The 16,575-nt window shown below is 36.2% G+C and overlaps 1 protein-coding gene across 1 annotated transcript in view; it reads left to right on the top strand.

The window, feature by feature from the left end:
* Positions 1-16,112, top strand: part of LOC139746600 (folliculin-interacting protein 2-like) — a 16,158-nt gene extending 46 nt beyond the window's left edge. Inside the window, exons 1-4 of the mRNA XM_071658008.1 lie at positions 1-932; positions 1,926-2,076; positions 5,430-9,385; positions 9,517-16,112. The exon at positions 1-932 is cut by the window's left edge and continues 46 nt beyond it. Of these exons, the coding sequence (XP_071514109.1) occupies positions 775-932; positions 1,926-2,076; positions 5,430-5,666 (546 nt within the window). The 5' untranslated portion in view covers positions 1-774 and the 3' untranslated portion in view covers positions 5,667-9,385; positions 9,517-16,112. The remainder of the gene's footprint in view (positions 933-1,925; positions 2,077-5,429; positions 9,386-9,516) is intronic.
* Positions 16,113-16,575: the final 463 nt, after the last annotated feature.

Raw genomic sequence — 16,575 nt, 5'->3', positions numbered from 1 at the left:
ATAATTCTAGGCATTAGTTTTCTTGGCCTTTGTTGCTGTTGGAAGTTTTGCCATGAGGGAAAGGAAGAGATTGCCATTTGTTTCTGATGTTTTATACCTCTGACCACATTATGTCTGCAACAGGTTGGTTTTGTACCACACACGACACAAAGATATCTTTTTAAGGTTAGTTTGCAGTTACCTCAGAACTTTAAGTCTGTGGTACATTTCCTCCCCCCCCCTTTTTTTTTTTTTTTCCTCCTCTCTACTGTTTTCTCCTGAATTACACAAAGTAGCCCAATACTTTTTCTTCATTATTTCTCATGGCAAGCATCTGATGACTACACTTTTTTGGCAGCCAAACCAAATTTTTAAGAATATCTGGCAAATGTTACAAACATTACTGATGAATTTCTGACACTTGAATGTGTGAGAATATTAGTAGCTGTTAATGAGTGAAGGAATGTATATGCAGTAAATAGACAAAAGAGTTTGATAAAGGGAACAGTATGTGCTTACTGACACATCATTCTACCTTTTATTGTATTATTGTTCACACTAATGATACATGAAAATTAAGCTTTAGAAGTTATTGGATGAGGCTGGTGTTATAACATTAATTCTTTATCATGCTCTGGCACCCATATTTGGATGCTACAGGACTGATAGGTTTACTTATCTTTTGGCAGGTGTGTGTGTGTGAATAACAGTTCCTCTGGTGGATCATTTCTTGGGGATGGCAGAGTGAGTGGCTGTAGCAGCAGCAGCTTAGCTGGATCTTTGCTTGGGGGTGTGATGGATCACTACTCCTCAGTATTTGTTGTTCATGCCACTACCCAGACCCATCACTGGGAGGATGCTTTAAGACAGGATCTTTCAGCTGCTGCTCATTGTTCAACCCTGGACCAGCAGGTGGCAGAAGCTGTTGCAGTTGTTGCTGACACTAACACATGGTAAATAAAGGTTTTTGCATCACAATCAAATTGTCATTTTGAATTAGGTTAGGTTTCTTTGATATTGTGTTTCCTTGTTTTAACCCACATTTTTCATTGCCTTCAGTACCCTTTCCACTTTAGTGGAAATTACCCATCAGTGAGAACTCAGTGTTTTTCATGACTGGTACACATGTATATTGTTCTAGTGTGTGTAGCAATGTCATTGTTGTAATTTTCACTGATTTCCTCACATTAAAGTAACCACATAGCTTTAGTTAACTTATACCTCTGTAACATTCATTGGGAATTAAAGTTTTAAGGTTTTTATGACATTTGATCAGGTATAAGATCCTTACTGTAGTATTGATACCCATAATCAGGCAAAATACATTTATAGAGAGTTACTTGTCCCCAAGATTTCTTGAAGAGAGACATTACTGTTTTGATTACACAGAGTAGGCAAGTAGCAACTGATAAAAATCAGGGTAGTTAGGTGACAAATCTTATCCTGAGTACATTGTTTAAAGATAGTGGTCAGTGAGACATACAACAGGTGTGTTGGCATCCAAATAAGCCCAGACTGTCCCTTTCTAGTGGAATTTGGATGTAAATGTTAAATGGTTGGAGATATGAAAGGAATTAAAAAAACATGATTTGACATTTGTCTCTGGGAGAAGTATGATATTTGGAAAGGTGACAGATAGATGGTGTTCAACTGAAGAAATGTTAGAAGGAAGAGCACAGATGTTGACATGAATAGAGGTCAGGTTTATTTGAGAGCCAAGGTCTATTTGCTGTATCTTCAGAATTTTATAGGTACATGTAAACTCTGACCATTTAATCACAATATTATTTTAGTCATTTCATAGGTAAATCTGCTGAAGTTTCTTTAGTTTACATTATGTTACAAGTAAATCTACCGGTCATCTTTCATGTTATTTTTGACTAATTTACCATAACCATTGGGTACACTCGCCACTATCATTGGTTTCATAAGAATAACTTCAACAGGGAAGTACAATTGGTGTCATCCCACTCGTACATTGTGGAACATGGTGGATCTGGGGTTCAAGTGGGACTCCGGGTGGGCATGTCTCCCCTTGTGTCAGCTATCACAGACTCTGTGCTGGACCTCACTCGCATGGATGTAAACCCACAGTTTGTACGTAATAGTGTTGGTTTTATTATTTAAATTTTTATATGTTTGTTAGATTAAAATGTTTTTTCTGCTATAATGTTCTGACATTTATTATCATACTTATTTTTGAGTAAGTTAATGTTATTTTTCAAAGTATTTAAATCTGTTCAGTACAGTAACAGTCTTTCTAATTACTTTTCTCATTTCATCTCTGCTTTCATCCACAATGCTAGTGTCATTGTCTTTCTTTAAGTATATATATATATATATATATATATATATATATATATATATATATATATATATATAAGTAATGTAAGGGTAAGAGAGATGTGTGGAAATAAAAAGAGCGTGGTTGAGAGAGCAGAAGAGGGTGTTTTGAAATGGTTTGGGCACATGGAGAGAATGAGAAAGATTGACAAAGAGGATATATGTGTCGGAGGTGGAGGGAACGAGGAGAAGTGGGAGACCAAATTGGAGGTGGAAAGACGGAGTGAAAAAGATTTTGAGTGATCGTGGCCTGAACATGCAGGAGGGTGAAAGGCGGGCAAGGAATAGAGTGAATTGGATCGATGTGGTATACCAGGGTCGACGTGCTGTCAGTGGATTGAATCAGGGCATGTAAAGTGTCTGGGGTAAACCATGGAAAGTTCTGTGGGGCCTGGATGTGGAAAGGGAGCTGTGGTTTCGGGCATTATTACATGACAGCTGGAAACTGAGGGTGAACGGATGGGGCCTTTGTTGTCTTTTCCTAGTGCTACCTCGCACACATGAGGGGGGAGGGGGATGTTATTCCATGTGTGGCGAGGTGGCGATGGGAATAGATAAAGACAGACAGTATGAATTATGTACATGTGTATATATGTATATGTCTGTGTGTGTATATATATGTGTACATTGAGATGTATAGGTATGTATATTTGAGTGTGTGGACGTGTATGTATATACATGTGTATGGGGGTGGGTTGGGCCATTTCTTTCGTCTGTTTCCTTGCGCTACCTCGCAAACGCGGGAGACAGCGACAAAGCAAAATAAATATATAAATATATTATCATCGATGAAGGGGGCTAATGGGGAAGTAACAAAAAGTGGTGAAGTGAGAAGGAAATGTAGTGAGTGTTTTGAAAGTTTGTTGAATATGTTTGATGATTAAGTGGCAGATATAGGATGTTTTGGTCAAGGTCAAACTTACCTCCCAGTTAACTTGTCCCTCAACCCTACTGAACCTAATAACCTTGCTCTTATTCACATTTACTCTCAGTTTTCTTCTCTCACACACGTTACCAAACTCATTCACCAACTTCTGCAGTTTCTCACCAGAATCAGCTACCAGCGCTGTATCATCAGCGAATGGCAACTTACTCACTTCCCAAGCCCTGTCATCCACAAGAGACCGCATACTTGCCCCTCTCCCCAAAACTCTTGCATTCACCTCCCTAACCACCCCATCCATAAACAAATTATACAACCATGGAGACATCACACATCCCTGCCTAAACTGACATTCACTGGGAACCAGTCACTTTCCTCTCTTCTTACTCATATGCATGCCTTACATCCTTGATAGATACTTTTCACTGCTTTTAGCAACTTACCTCCCACACCATATACTCTTAATACCTTCCACAAAGCATCTCTATCAACCCTATCATATGCTTCTCCAGATCCATAAATACCACATATAAATCCATCTCTTTTTCTAAGTATTTCTCACATACATTCTTCAAAGCAAACACCTGATCTACACATCCCCTACTGCTTCTGAAACTACACTGCTCTTCCCCAATCTGATGCTCTGTACATACCTTTACCCCTCTCAATCAATACCCTCCCATATAATTTCCCAGGAATACTCAACAAACTTATACCTCTGTTATTAGAACAGTCACCTTTATATATATTTTTCTTTCTTTCTTTCAAAGTATTCGCCATTTCCCGCGTTAGCAAGGTAGCCTTAAGAACAGAGGACTGGGCCTCTGAGGGAATATCCTCACCTGGCCCCCTTCTCTGTTCCTTCTTTTGGAAAATTAAAAAAAAATGAGAGGGGAGGATTTCCAGCCCCCGCTTCCTCCCCTTTTAGTGGCCTTCTAAGTGAGTGTGTGGAAAGTGAGTCAGTTGTTGTTCACTGATGATACATCGCTGGTGGCTGATTCATGTGAGAAACTGCAGAAGCTGGTGACTGAGTTTGGTAAAGTGTGTGAAAGAAGAAAGTTGAGAGTAAATGTGAAGAAGAGCAAGGTTATTAGGTACAGTAGGGTTGAGGGTAAAGTCAATTGGGAGGTAAGTTTGAATGGAGAAAAACTGGAGGAAGTGAAGTGTTTTAGATAACTGGGAGTGGATTTGGCAGCGAATGGAACCATGGAAGCGGAAGTGAATCATAGTGTGGGGGAAGGGGCGAAAATTCTGGGAGTATCGAAGAATGCGTGGAAGTCGAGAACATTATCTTGGAAAGCAAAAATGGGTATGTTTGAAGGAATAGTGGTTCCAACAATGTTGTATGGTTGCAAGGCATGGGCTATAGATAGAGTTGTGCGCAGGAAGGTGGATGTGCTGGAAATGAGATGTTTGAAGACAGTATGTGGTGTGAGGTGGTTTGATCGAGTAAGTAATAATAGGGTAAGAGAGATGTGTGGTAATAAAAAGAGTGTGGTTGAGAGAGCAGAAGAGGGTGTTTTGAAATGGTTTGGTCACATGGAGAGAGAGTGAGGAAAGATTGACCAAGAGGATATATGTGTCAGAGGTGGAGGGAACGAGGAGAAGTGGGAGACCAAATTGGAGGTGGAAAGATGGAGTGAAAAAGATTTTGAGTGATTGGGGCCTGAACATGCAGGAGGGTGAAAGGCGTGCAAGGAATAGAGTGAATTGGAACGATGTGGTATACCGGGGTCGACGCGCTGTCAATGGATTGAACCAGGGCATGTGAAGCATCTGGGGTAAACCATGGAAAGTTCTGTGGGGCCTGGATGTGGAAAGGGAGCTGTGGTTTCGGTGCATTATTACGTGACAGCTAGATACTGAGTGTGAACGAATGGGGCCTTTGTTGTCTTTTCCTAGCGCTACTGCACACACGTGATGGGGGAGGGGGTTGTTATTCCATGTGTGGCGAGGTGACGATGGGAATAAATAAAGGCAGACAGTATGAATTATGTTCATGTGTATATATGTATATGTCTGTGTGTGTATATATATATGTGTACATTGAGATGTACAGGTATGTATATTTGCGTGTGTGGACGTGTATGTATATACATGTGTATGTGGGTGGGTTGGGCCACTCTTTCATCTGTTTCCTTGCGCTTCCTTGCTAACGCAGGAGACAGCGACAAAGCAAAATAAATAAGATGCCCTTCTAGAATAATGTAACTTCTTCCCACAGATCATGCAGCACCTGGAGGAACGTTTGTGTGAATTGTACCTGAAGTCGCAGCTGTTAGCAGAGTACTTACTTGGTGGGGCTTTTCTTGGAGGCTCAGAAGCCACTTTCAGCCCATATCATTTACCAGAGTTAACAAGGGCATTGGGCTTAGACTTGAATGACCTACCACTGTTGTTAGCAGTTGCTTCAACTCACACCCCAGCTGTCACACGCATGTTTGGATTGTCCATTAAATGATTGATTTCTGAATTCATTGGGTGTACAGGAAATTTCAGATTTTTGAGCGGGAATATTTGAGTAACAATTGCAAGCTATGAAGTGCAAGTTAGTTGTTCGTTAATGCCAACCCCATAACTTCATGAATTTAAGACATGGCATAACTCTTAAGGAAATACAATATTCCACTGTAAGCTTATTTAACTGCCACACAGTATTGCCAGTAAATGAAGAGTTTTCATTGGTACAACAATATAAGTACATTATGTGTTATTTTCTGACAAAATGCAATAAAGTTTAAGCTTGAAAAATCCTTTAGCTCTAACATGTAAGTGTGATTTCAAGCTTGGTTTGGCAGTAGATAAGGTTAGCTCTTATATTGTCTTTGTAAATTTGGAAGGCCTGTAGTAACAATGTTTTAGTACAGCAAACTCCAGCTTAACTGGATTTTGGAGAGGGAGGAAGTATCTTCCGTGTCTGTGACAGACTTAAAAAGTAAATCTCTCCTCTTCTCTTCTGCACTTTAAGTATAGTGGTGCATACAAGGTCTCTAGACACTTTGACCATTCAATATACCTCATATTCTTGTGCCTAAGACTAAATAGTAACTCTAAATATTATCATAAAATGTGTGTTGATTAGGCCAAGAGTAAAGTCACACATTTAGTTTTGTGTGCAGTATAGGAATGGAGGGCATAGAGATATGAAGAGAATGATGAAAGCTCACCTATGTTACATTACAGTGTTAAATTTTGGGAGGACCTAATGAGAAATTAGCTGGTTACAGTGATATTCTTCTACATAGCTTACTAGGGATGACACATTAGTATGCAGTGGCTAATTAATCTATGTAGCCTGGGGACCTCTTTTATGTGTCTCCTGTGGCTGTAAGGGTGTGTTCCACATGGAGGCAGAGTAAGATGGGAAAGTCTTCATTGACTATCATGCAGCCTGGACAAAGATTATCTCCTACTTTTTGTATTATTATTTACTGGTGAAGTATGTGATTACTCACCCACCCAAGCAACTTCGTAACCAACCATCTATCCACAATTGGGTAAAAAAAATATGATCAGCCTTCACCATGCTCAGCACTGAATTCTTTGCAACAGCACCAGACCCTTGCCACCTATATCATTGCCATTACAGATTTTGAAGCTTCTTTGCTTATAGACATCTTTCATTAAACCATTCCTTCCTCCTTGATATGACCTCTGTATTTGAGGCTAATTTAACCATGTTCTTATTTCTTCTCTGCAGATTTAACAGAACTTCTCACCAAAGAGCCATGGTTTCTTGATATTGATCTCCTTTTCCTTGTCTATGTTACCATTCAAATTGTCAAGGTTTGTGTAGTTCCTACAGTTATATGTTTTAGGTCTTGTCTCACGTCTGCTCCTTTAACTTAGGTCTTGTCTCACGTCTGCTCCTTTAACGTCCTCATTTACCACTTGGTCAGACTTGAGCATTACATAAGCACTTTTTCCTTTAGGTTTATTGTATATGATGTTCTTAGTATCCATACTAGTATGTATGAAAATATGATCAAAGCATTGATGATGTGTGAGTTCCTCGCTGTCAGTTCCTTTCATCCTAGTATGTTCACCTACATATAAACAAAGGAAATTTTCCTTTGTACACTAAAACCTTGTGTATCTATCCATGACACCCCATTAGTATGAGAATCCACTTTCCCTTAATTGCTCTTTATGAAATACATCCCTCATTATTAGAGTTCTGCCATCTCAGAACAGTGTGTTTTTGATAGTACATGAGTTATCCTGATTTTTCCTTCATTGTTAATATTTTATATTTGTTCTGGATGATTAGAATTCTTTAGAGGATTATATAGTATTAACACTACATTGCCCTTTACCCTACAGTTACTCCTATTATGTATTGTGTGAATGGGCCGTGCCCCACTATTTCTTAAAGCTCTCTTTTATTAACCCAATGAATGCTGATATCCCATACATAGGATGCTTTTCCTTTTGGAGTTGACTATGAGTATCCCATGTGTGGGATCTCATTTTTCAAAAGTTTATACTCAGCTATAGGAGTGTTAATTGTTTTGAATTCACTTACTGGCATATCAAAGAGTAATTTTTCTGCTTGAGTGACCAGTGACCATCACCATGCCAAAGCATATGGTGTAGCAACTTTGCAATGCGAGAGCCATGTATGGAAACCCAAATATGGACTTGTTATATGCACTTGACTCTGACATTTTAGAGGATATAGATAGTAAATCAAGTGATGTAGTTTTCACAAAGATGTGCAAAAAAGAAGGCAGGAGAAAGAAAAGTATGATATTGCCAGGAATGAGGGTGATGACCCCAGTTACGGTATGAGAAGGGGAGGTGCTTTGTTGTGTCTGCCATTCACCTGTCAGGTATAACTGGAGTTTGTTCTGTTACTGAGAATTCTTAGGAGCTAGACTGTTTCTTGGGGTATTTTGATAGTGATTTGACAGGCATGATAGTGATTGAAACAAATCGATATTATAGTTTTGTAAGGGAAACACAGCCAACATCGTTAAGCAGTATGCTATCCATGTTCACTGACATCACACAAGATTAATTTTTTTTTGCTGTAGAAAGTGATGACATACATTATTTTATAATATATATTGGGAAAGAGACTGAAAATGATATGATGTGGAATTAAGTGTCTCATTATTCATGTTTTAAGATGTACCGTATGAAAAGCAGTCACTGAGTATAATGTGTAACTTTGCAAATAATTTATTTATGATTATCCTAGGACAAAATTCTATGAGAGTTCTGGTGTTACCCAAGAGCTTTCTAAAGGCTCCTGCAGCACAAGGCTGTGCTACTTTTAATAGCAGGGAAATATAGACTCCTTTGGAATGAGTTGTTCTTTGACAAGGTTATACTCTTAGTAGTACAGCCTTTGCAGTTGGAGAAATACTATTCTTATGATGAGAAATTTTGTATGTACATAAGTGTAAGGAAACTTTAACATACTTGTAGTAAAGTAAGTGTGTATATATTGTGTCACATGACAAGGGCTGCAGCATATGTTTGGCAGAGTTGGCTGTGAAGATGGCCTTGACTTGTATGAAAAAGTATTCATCTTTGAGCTTACCATATTGTTTTATATGTTTTTGAAAATCTTTCATAGATTCTTTTAATCTATTTTTTGAAAAGTTCTCAAATGAATTGGGGATACGATATATGGAGCTGCAACAACCATTGTGTTAAGAGTGCTTATTCTCCCTCTCCTCTGCTTTTCCTTTCTTTCCTTATTATCAGGTACCCTTCTGAGTTGAACAGGTGAGATCATATATCTTAAGTAAGCTTTGTTTCCATGACTTCAACAGTATCAGGTGCATATGTAGGTGTGTGTTCCTGGACCATTTACGTGTGGTTACCCCAAGAGTGAGAAGTCACTTTTTGGCAAAGCTGTATCATTGTTAGTGAGCGGAATGAAATACAGTACAACCTCACAAAGGAGTCTGTCATTTCCCAGCTCCTGCTTAAAGTGCACGCTCAGATCTGCAGGAGCCCTATAAAAGGGCCTCTGGGAGTGTGTAATAATAATCTGATAATATTTATGGAATTTTTTGTCAAAAGAAAAAGGTTTCATAATGTGTCATTTCTTTATTATTCTCTTCATTTATTTTTTACTTTGAATGTTTGGGACCATCCAGTTCACTAATAAGCAGAGGCTCAGATCATATTATGGTATTACTTCCTGAAGTTAAATTTTCCAAATAGGTTGGGTTTTCCAAAAGAAGGAACAGAGAATTGGGCCAGGTGAGGGTATTCCCTCAAGGCCCAGTCCTCTGTTCTTAACGCTACCTCGCTAATGCGGGAAATGGCGAATAGTTTGAAAGAAAAAAAAAGAGGTTGAATTAGCTTGCTATTAGAAATTAAGCTAAGAGCAAGTAATAGCATCCAGCTAAATGTGCCCACTATCATGAATTTAACATAGGTCATGTCATTTCTGAATATTTTATGATGACTTCTTGGTGTTGTTCTCCAAGGTATCCATTTTTTTATATGTAAAACACTACAGTTTTTGCTGCCTGGTGTATAGTATAAGGCACATTTTTTTTTTTTTTTCCACTGATTGGACTCTAGAAATAACCCTCAGTTTGTAAGGAATTTTTATTAGGATGTGCGATATACCAAAATTATTGGATTTCCCAATTAGATTGTGAATAATGACTAGTTAGATTTTGGTTTATCAGCAATGAAAGTACTGAAATGAGATATATGGTTTGTGAAGCATATCATATATACTTTCGTGTGGTCTTTTTCATATTAGATTTGTATGATTTATCAGTTTTACCTACATTTTATTAGTGCATGTTATTTCTAGAAACAATACTTTTGTAAAGAAGCATATCATGTTTGTACGTATGTACATGCCATAAATGTGTAGAAGGTCAGGTTTTTGAGGTCACTGCCAACTAAAATTCTTCATGAAAAATCAGCTAATTCTAATAGATTCAAATCAGTTGAAATAGATAAAGTTAGAAACTTAACCTTCTTCAGGGACAGTAGATCATAGAACATCTTTTTAGGCATTCAGTTTAGTTTTTATATTTGTCATTGCAAGTTTAGTTTGTGACGAGAAAGTGTAGATCCTGGAATATTTTGATATATAGTTAAATTATTTAGATGAATGCCAAATACAGACAGATAAAGCATAGTTATATGATAATTTCATTCATTGATAGTAGTGGTGCCTTTTTGGCATTAATCTCTGTGCTGTATTACCTCGCCTTTGTTGTCCTTCCATACATGTATTCTGTAGCATTTGATAAATTCATTTTTTTTTAAAGTTAGTTTCTTGTATAGAGGAACTTTGAGATATTGTGAGTTGGCATTGTGTTAGCATTTATATCCTTTTCATCATGTCCAACTCTCTGAAAGAGTAATTTTGCAGATGCTTCACCAGAAATGCACCATCATTAATAGTACAAAATCATATGATGATTAATATATTATAAATTAGCTTTAATTTCATATTCTAGGCATATATTTATGCTGTTGTATTATTAAAAGTATAACAAAACATTTTATCAAAATATCTACCAGTAGTTACAGAAGAATAAAAGGAAATAGTGGAAGTGAAAATTGGTGAAAATTTATAAATGTTTTGATACTAATTATGCTGTCTCTCGAAAATATTCTAAAGAGAGCCCTTACTCTTAAATAGGAAATTAGATGTCAAAATTCCTATTGCAAAAATATTTGTTGTTAGAATGAGAATCATAAATGGAAAAATATTCCAAGATTTGAAAACCTTGTATTGTACTTTTAAAGTAAATGGGACTTTTTAATCATACATTTGTAATATGAAACAAAATTGTGAATAATAGAAGGGGAGTGACAAAAATTTGTTGGTAAACTAACGAAGAAAGAAAGCAAACTTAGTAGATGTGATGTCTGATAAGCATGAACCAAACCTTTGCAAGTAACTCATTAAAATTCATGTAAGAAATTATTGCTGAACTGGAACAAATGTCACGCCAATCCAAGAGAATATGTGATGTATCTGTTATGTGCAGTTGAGAGTTTTCCCTACAGTGAATGTAACAAGTGAACTGAGAAGGTTACTTTTCTTACATTTTAGCCACTGGTCATTATTTATGATTTATACCTAAATTGTTAGTTTTAGAAATTACAGTGTAATAACATTGACTCATGCACTGATTTGCAATGCAGTTCTCAGTGAACTGCACATTAGTAGGAACAACCATGTTAATAAGTATAAGAGCACCACATAGAAAGTACAATGTGTAATACATTGAGAGAATATTGAGGAACAAAACAGGTTTCTAAGATTTGTAGTGGGGGCACAGCAAAAATTAAGATTAGGATGACAGTGTACAAGTCAATATTTGTGTCTTATATCGCCAGATATTCTCCCAAATGGAGGAGAGTTCTATTGAATTAGACAGTTGTTATATTTGGAAATGGAGCATATTAATACATGCTTCAGGGACAAGGTTAGCTGAAGTATTGCCATAACAAAAGCAGAAGAATCACATGTTTTTCATTGTGAGGTGAACGTTGAGGTTGTATTTTTTTCTTCAGAGAGGAGGATTTTGTGGACGTATTTTTGCCCCAGTTTGCTGAATTTTGTGAAGTAAACTAAATGTCTGGAAGCAGTTTATGGGTATGCAGATGTCTATTGTGTTCATCCTACTGGGGTAAACTTTGTAGCGTTTGAGAATGGAAGTTTTCATGATACGGTGCACTAATGTTGTAGTTTGATTCTTGCCCCTTACAATGTTCCCATGGACTGTCAAATTCCTCCACTTCAAAAATAATGCCATTCCTGTAAGTAATAAAACAAAATTTCATATTTTTGCCATTAGGTGCCATTGTTTGGGGTTAAAGCCCAAAAAAAATTTAAATTCCTGTATTACTGAAAGGTTCCAAATGGGAAATGCCATTATCTTGACTTAGATGTTAATATTGAATAAGCAAATGGACCAAGTGTTCCTGATAATCTGTTTATTGTAAACAGTTTAGGATTATCCATAATCATTGGAATATAAGAGCACTTCTTGTGTTCATGTGTATTTTCATTTGCCACTGCTGGAAACTGATAAAATTTGTGCTCTGTCAGTATGCATATTAGTGCTTGTGTATTTTTAAAATGGGCCAAGTTTTCTCAATTTTTGTATTTATAATTTTGATTATCATCTAGATGAAAAACTATTAACTTATAAGGAAGCTTGTCTTGCATGTGTGCACAGTTTGTTCAGCGTAAGCATGAACTGAAGGGCTAATTATACTTAATAATATTTGAAATTTAAGGTAAATGATGTCTTCCATTCATATACACATTTATCCTTTTGAAGAAAGTGTGATATAAATGCAGTGCTCTCTATAGAGTATGCTTAAACTCAGGGATCTAGATGATTAGTCTTGTAATGTGTTTTTAGGTGAGTTGGTATTAAGGAGCAACTATGCATGTTGCAGTTTCTCCAGTGTTATTTCTTAGCTGAAGCTGTGATATGGGCTGTGATTTTTGTCATTAAGTACTTTAGTAAGTTAATATTATTGGCATTGTATGAGGAGGTTACAAGTGTCATGTTTAGTAGATTAGCTTTTAACCTCCTTACATATGAGACAGTCAGCCAAGAGAGGACCATGATCCTAGGTGCAGCATTACTGATTACATGGAGCAAAACAGTCCAGACACCTGTTGGCAAAATGTAGCACTGTATTCTGAACTTTACCATGAAATTATTTTCTACCACTTATACTATTTGTTTTCAATTCTTTCCCCATTTTTAAACACTTCTGAAACTTACAAAATGCAGAAAACATCAGCAGAAGGGGATAGTATGTGTAAGGTTTACTAAACATTCAGATCTACCATCCAGCACCATTACATATACCTCTTCTGAATGTTATCCAGCACCATTGCTTATAACTCTTCTGAATGTTATTTTGATTTGGACAGACAGAGATAACACTTCATAATCACAGTCTACATAAAATACTCATTCATACAAGCATTGTCATAACATTAGACTTTTCATGTGCATTGAAGATAAAGTCAGTTTTGAAATGAAGGATAAGATCAGATTGCTAAAAAGATTAGATATCAAGTGAGCTAAGAAGAAAAAATAAACGTATGTTGACTTCATGGAGTGGAGAGGGTTACAGTGGAGTATAAAAGCCCTCTTAGAATAGGTAGGTGAGAATGGTGCCATTCAAGGTGCATTTTTTGAGGCAGTTGTGGAGATGAAATCCTGGAGAATTGAATGAAACAAAAAAGTGTGATATAAGGAGTGTAGGGATTTAAAAAGAATAACTTGTAATAATCATTACAGCAAAAATTTTGAGGAAGAAGAATTAGTGCAATGGAAAATAGTAGATAGACGGAAAGATGAGGTTAAGAGGTATGTATTTTAGAGGTATTCGTATGGATGAATGTCGTCAAGGACGGTGAATATGCTGTTTAGTGAAGATTATGCATTGACAATCTTCCTGTTTATTTAGAAAAAAAGGTGTTGACTGTAAATGGAAAGAATAGAGAAATTAACTTTTTTTCATGCAAGTCAAAGAATTTGTTTTGTACCTTAAAACATGCCCTCCCTTCAGCAGGATTCATCTTGCCAAACTTTCTCCGCAGTTTGATTTGTGTACATTTGAACAGACTTATCCATAGAGATGCTCTTTCATCCATGTACTTCTCGCTGTTGTATCTTGTTTTGATTCTTCCTTTGTAACTGACCTCTCAAAATTAATTCTTCCTAGTCAGTCTTACATATGCCTTTTTTTTTTCCTTTGTCCATATTTTTCATTAAGTACTCCATCTTAAGCTAGTAAACCTTTGATTTTCTGTACCTCATAACCTTTTTCACTGGAAGTCACTCTTAGCCATTTGTGTAGAGTTTGTCATTTTGTTTTTCCAGGCAAACAGTGACATTGGTTACACTATTCCAGACAAACCTTACTAAGTGGATGAATTATTTTTTTTCCTCAATATTTTCCTTGAAGTTCCAACAGTTTGCTTGCTTTGTGGCATTTGATCTCAATATTTACTCCATTGTCTTGGCTAATTGTATATATACTTGCTGTGTTTAAGAAACTTCGTTACATATTGCCATGTATGACTGTCAGCCATTCCACACCTAGACTTCCCCTTATCTCTGACAGAACTGTCTTGCTTTTAGTCACTTTAGGTTTCACTTACAAATTAGTCTCTGAAATTCACTTATCATTATGCATGAAACTTACCAGTTTAGAACCTTAACAAATAACAACCTCAGTTAAGTAGAGTAATGCAGTGCTGTCTCTGACTATTGTCACATTTAGTTGGCTGCATATGACTTTTATCAGTTAAAGTGTGAATTGATTACAGATGATTAGTCAGAATGAATAAGCAGAAAGATGTGTGTACTTTAGAGTATATCTCACAATTGTAATAATGTAGGACTGACCAAAATTACCATGTATGTGTTTGCTCATGTGTAAGTAGTTCGTGTGACTTATTTTACATTGTATTTAGTCTGTGTACTTACCATGCAAAATACAGGACATATGAGTTTTAATCAAAAGTACTTTCAGAACATGCCAATTACAAAATCAGTGTGATTAAAATGTTTATTATTTTTAGCTTTATTTTAGATTAAAGTGTACAGGTTATCCATTTGATTGAAAATATTCTTGCTAATAATGAGCCGGATTTGTAACTTCAGTACTGAACTCTTAGTAATACTTTGATCTTTGTGCTTTATACGTGAGTTTTAAGTTTGAGGTACAACACTTCTTTCTCAACAATAAAAATTTGGATAGTCACAAATAAGATGCATATTTTTAGGTTTATTTGAACAGTGCTGGCCTTACAAATTCAAAAAGTTGACAATACTTAATGATTTTAAATCCTTAAGTGAAAAAAACGATTTTTAACCCATTGACTGTCATTGTGCCAAATGTGGCATGGGATGCCTCTGGCAGTTGACTGTGAGTGTGCCATATATGGTTTGGGGCATCTAATAGTTACAGGCATGATAAATAGTGGAGTAGTGAATCAGGAAGCAACCATTGACATGACAGACAGTGTTTCCATATCCTTCTCTCATGTTTTCTCAATGTTTGGTACCATCAAAATACCACGGGGATAAATTTGTACTTCATTTTTACAATGCTTTGGCGTACAAGAAAATGTATATAGATTTCATAGTGGGGTGTTACTGGGATCTGCCAGCTCAAAGTTACACTGCAAGAGTATGTCACCTTCAGTGAGGCTACTGTTTGGAGTAGTCTCTCATCAAAGAACCTTTCACTCCAAAGGGATCCACATTTTCTTGCTATCTTGAGTATCACATCCTTGGGCTATAGGAACTTTTAGAAAGAGGTCCTGTGTAACATCGTCTTTTTTTTTTTAAGCGTTCCTAAGGTAATTATGAATAAATGAATGCTGATAATGGAACACATTATTGGGCATTATAACCTGAGTGCATAGTAAGATGTGTATATATTGCTGGAAGGGGAACATTGTATGTCGAGCAGTGTTCTTGAACATTTATTTATTTGATAGATTCACCATGCACATAAGTAACAAATTTCATCATGCATATAAGTAACTTGTTACTATATTGATTTTTTTCTTGTTTGGAAAAAAAAAGCTCTTGAATGGTAAGAAAACATTTAATAGAATTCTTCTTAAGTTTATTTAGAATTGTTATACTGAGGGCACACTATCAGGAGTAGCTGCAGTCAATGGGTTAAATTCATTATTGAACTATAAATATGTATCAACTTACATATTTGTTTAAAAGTAATGGAGCTAGATGAAGGTCTATTGCCTTAAAAGGTATTTGTATTGAAAAATATATGATTAAATTTCTTATTTATTTCTCATGTACAGATCCCTTCACCTCAAAAACACATAGGTTAAGATTTCTTTTTTTTTTTTTTTACATATTTTGTAATATTTTTAAACTAGTCATCAATAAATCCACCTTGATTGAATGCGTATGCTTCATTGCCTGGGACAGTTAAATGATTAAGTCTTTTTCTTTTTTATATATATATATGTGTGAATCAGACTTTCTGGTTAAAGCATAAAACTATGTACTTACCATTTAGTCTTAACTTGTATACCTTTCCACTTATCTTGCTTGTGGGTTCTGTCTTGATCTCTCCATATACATTAGCTTACTCTGTTCCACTTTATCACTTCATCTACCTCTTCCTTCATAATTTATTCAGTGGCTTTATGTCAAATACATATTGGTTGCTTTCACTGCAATTTGAATTGGCCTTAGGCATGTGCACAACCAGAGGCATCATACACGGATTGGAACTTCCAACTTATAGCCTTAACCCTCATATACTCTAAATGCTATATTTTACTTGCTTATTCAGCAATTGGAAACACCAGTTGGGGCATACAGTAACGAAGAGGACTTTAATTTGATTTTAGATGT

This window comes from Panulirus ornatus, chromosome 65 (genome assembly GCF_036320965.1).
Source record: "Panulirus ornatus isolate Po-2019 chromosome 65, ASM3632096v1, whole genome shotgun sequence".
Lineage (NCBI taxonomy): Eukaryota > Metazoa > Arthropoda > Malacostraca > Decapoda > Palinuridae > Panulirus > Panulirus ornatus.
Note: the sequence above shows the minus strand (reverse complement) of the source record. Positions and strands in the feature narration are given on the sequence as shown.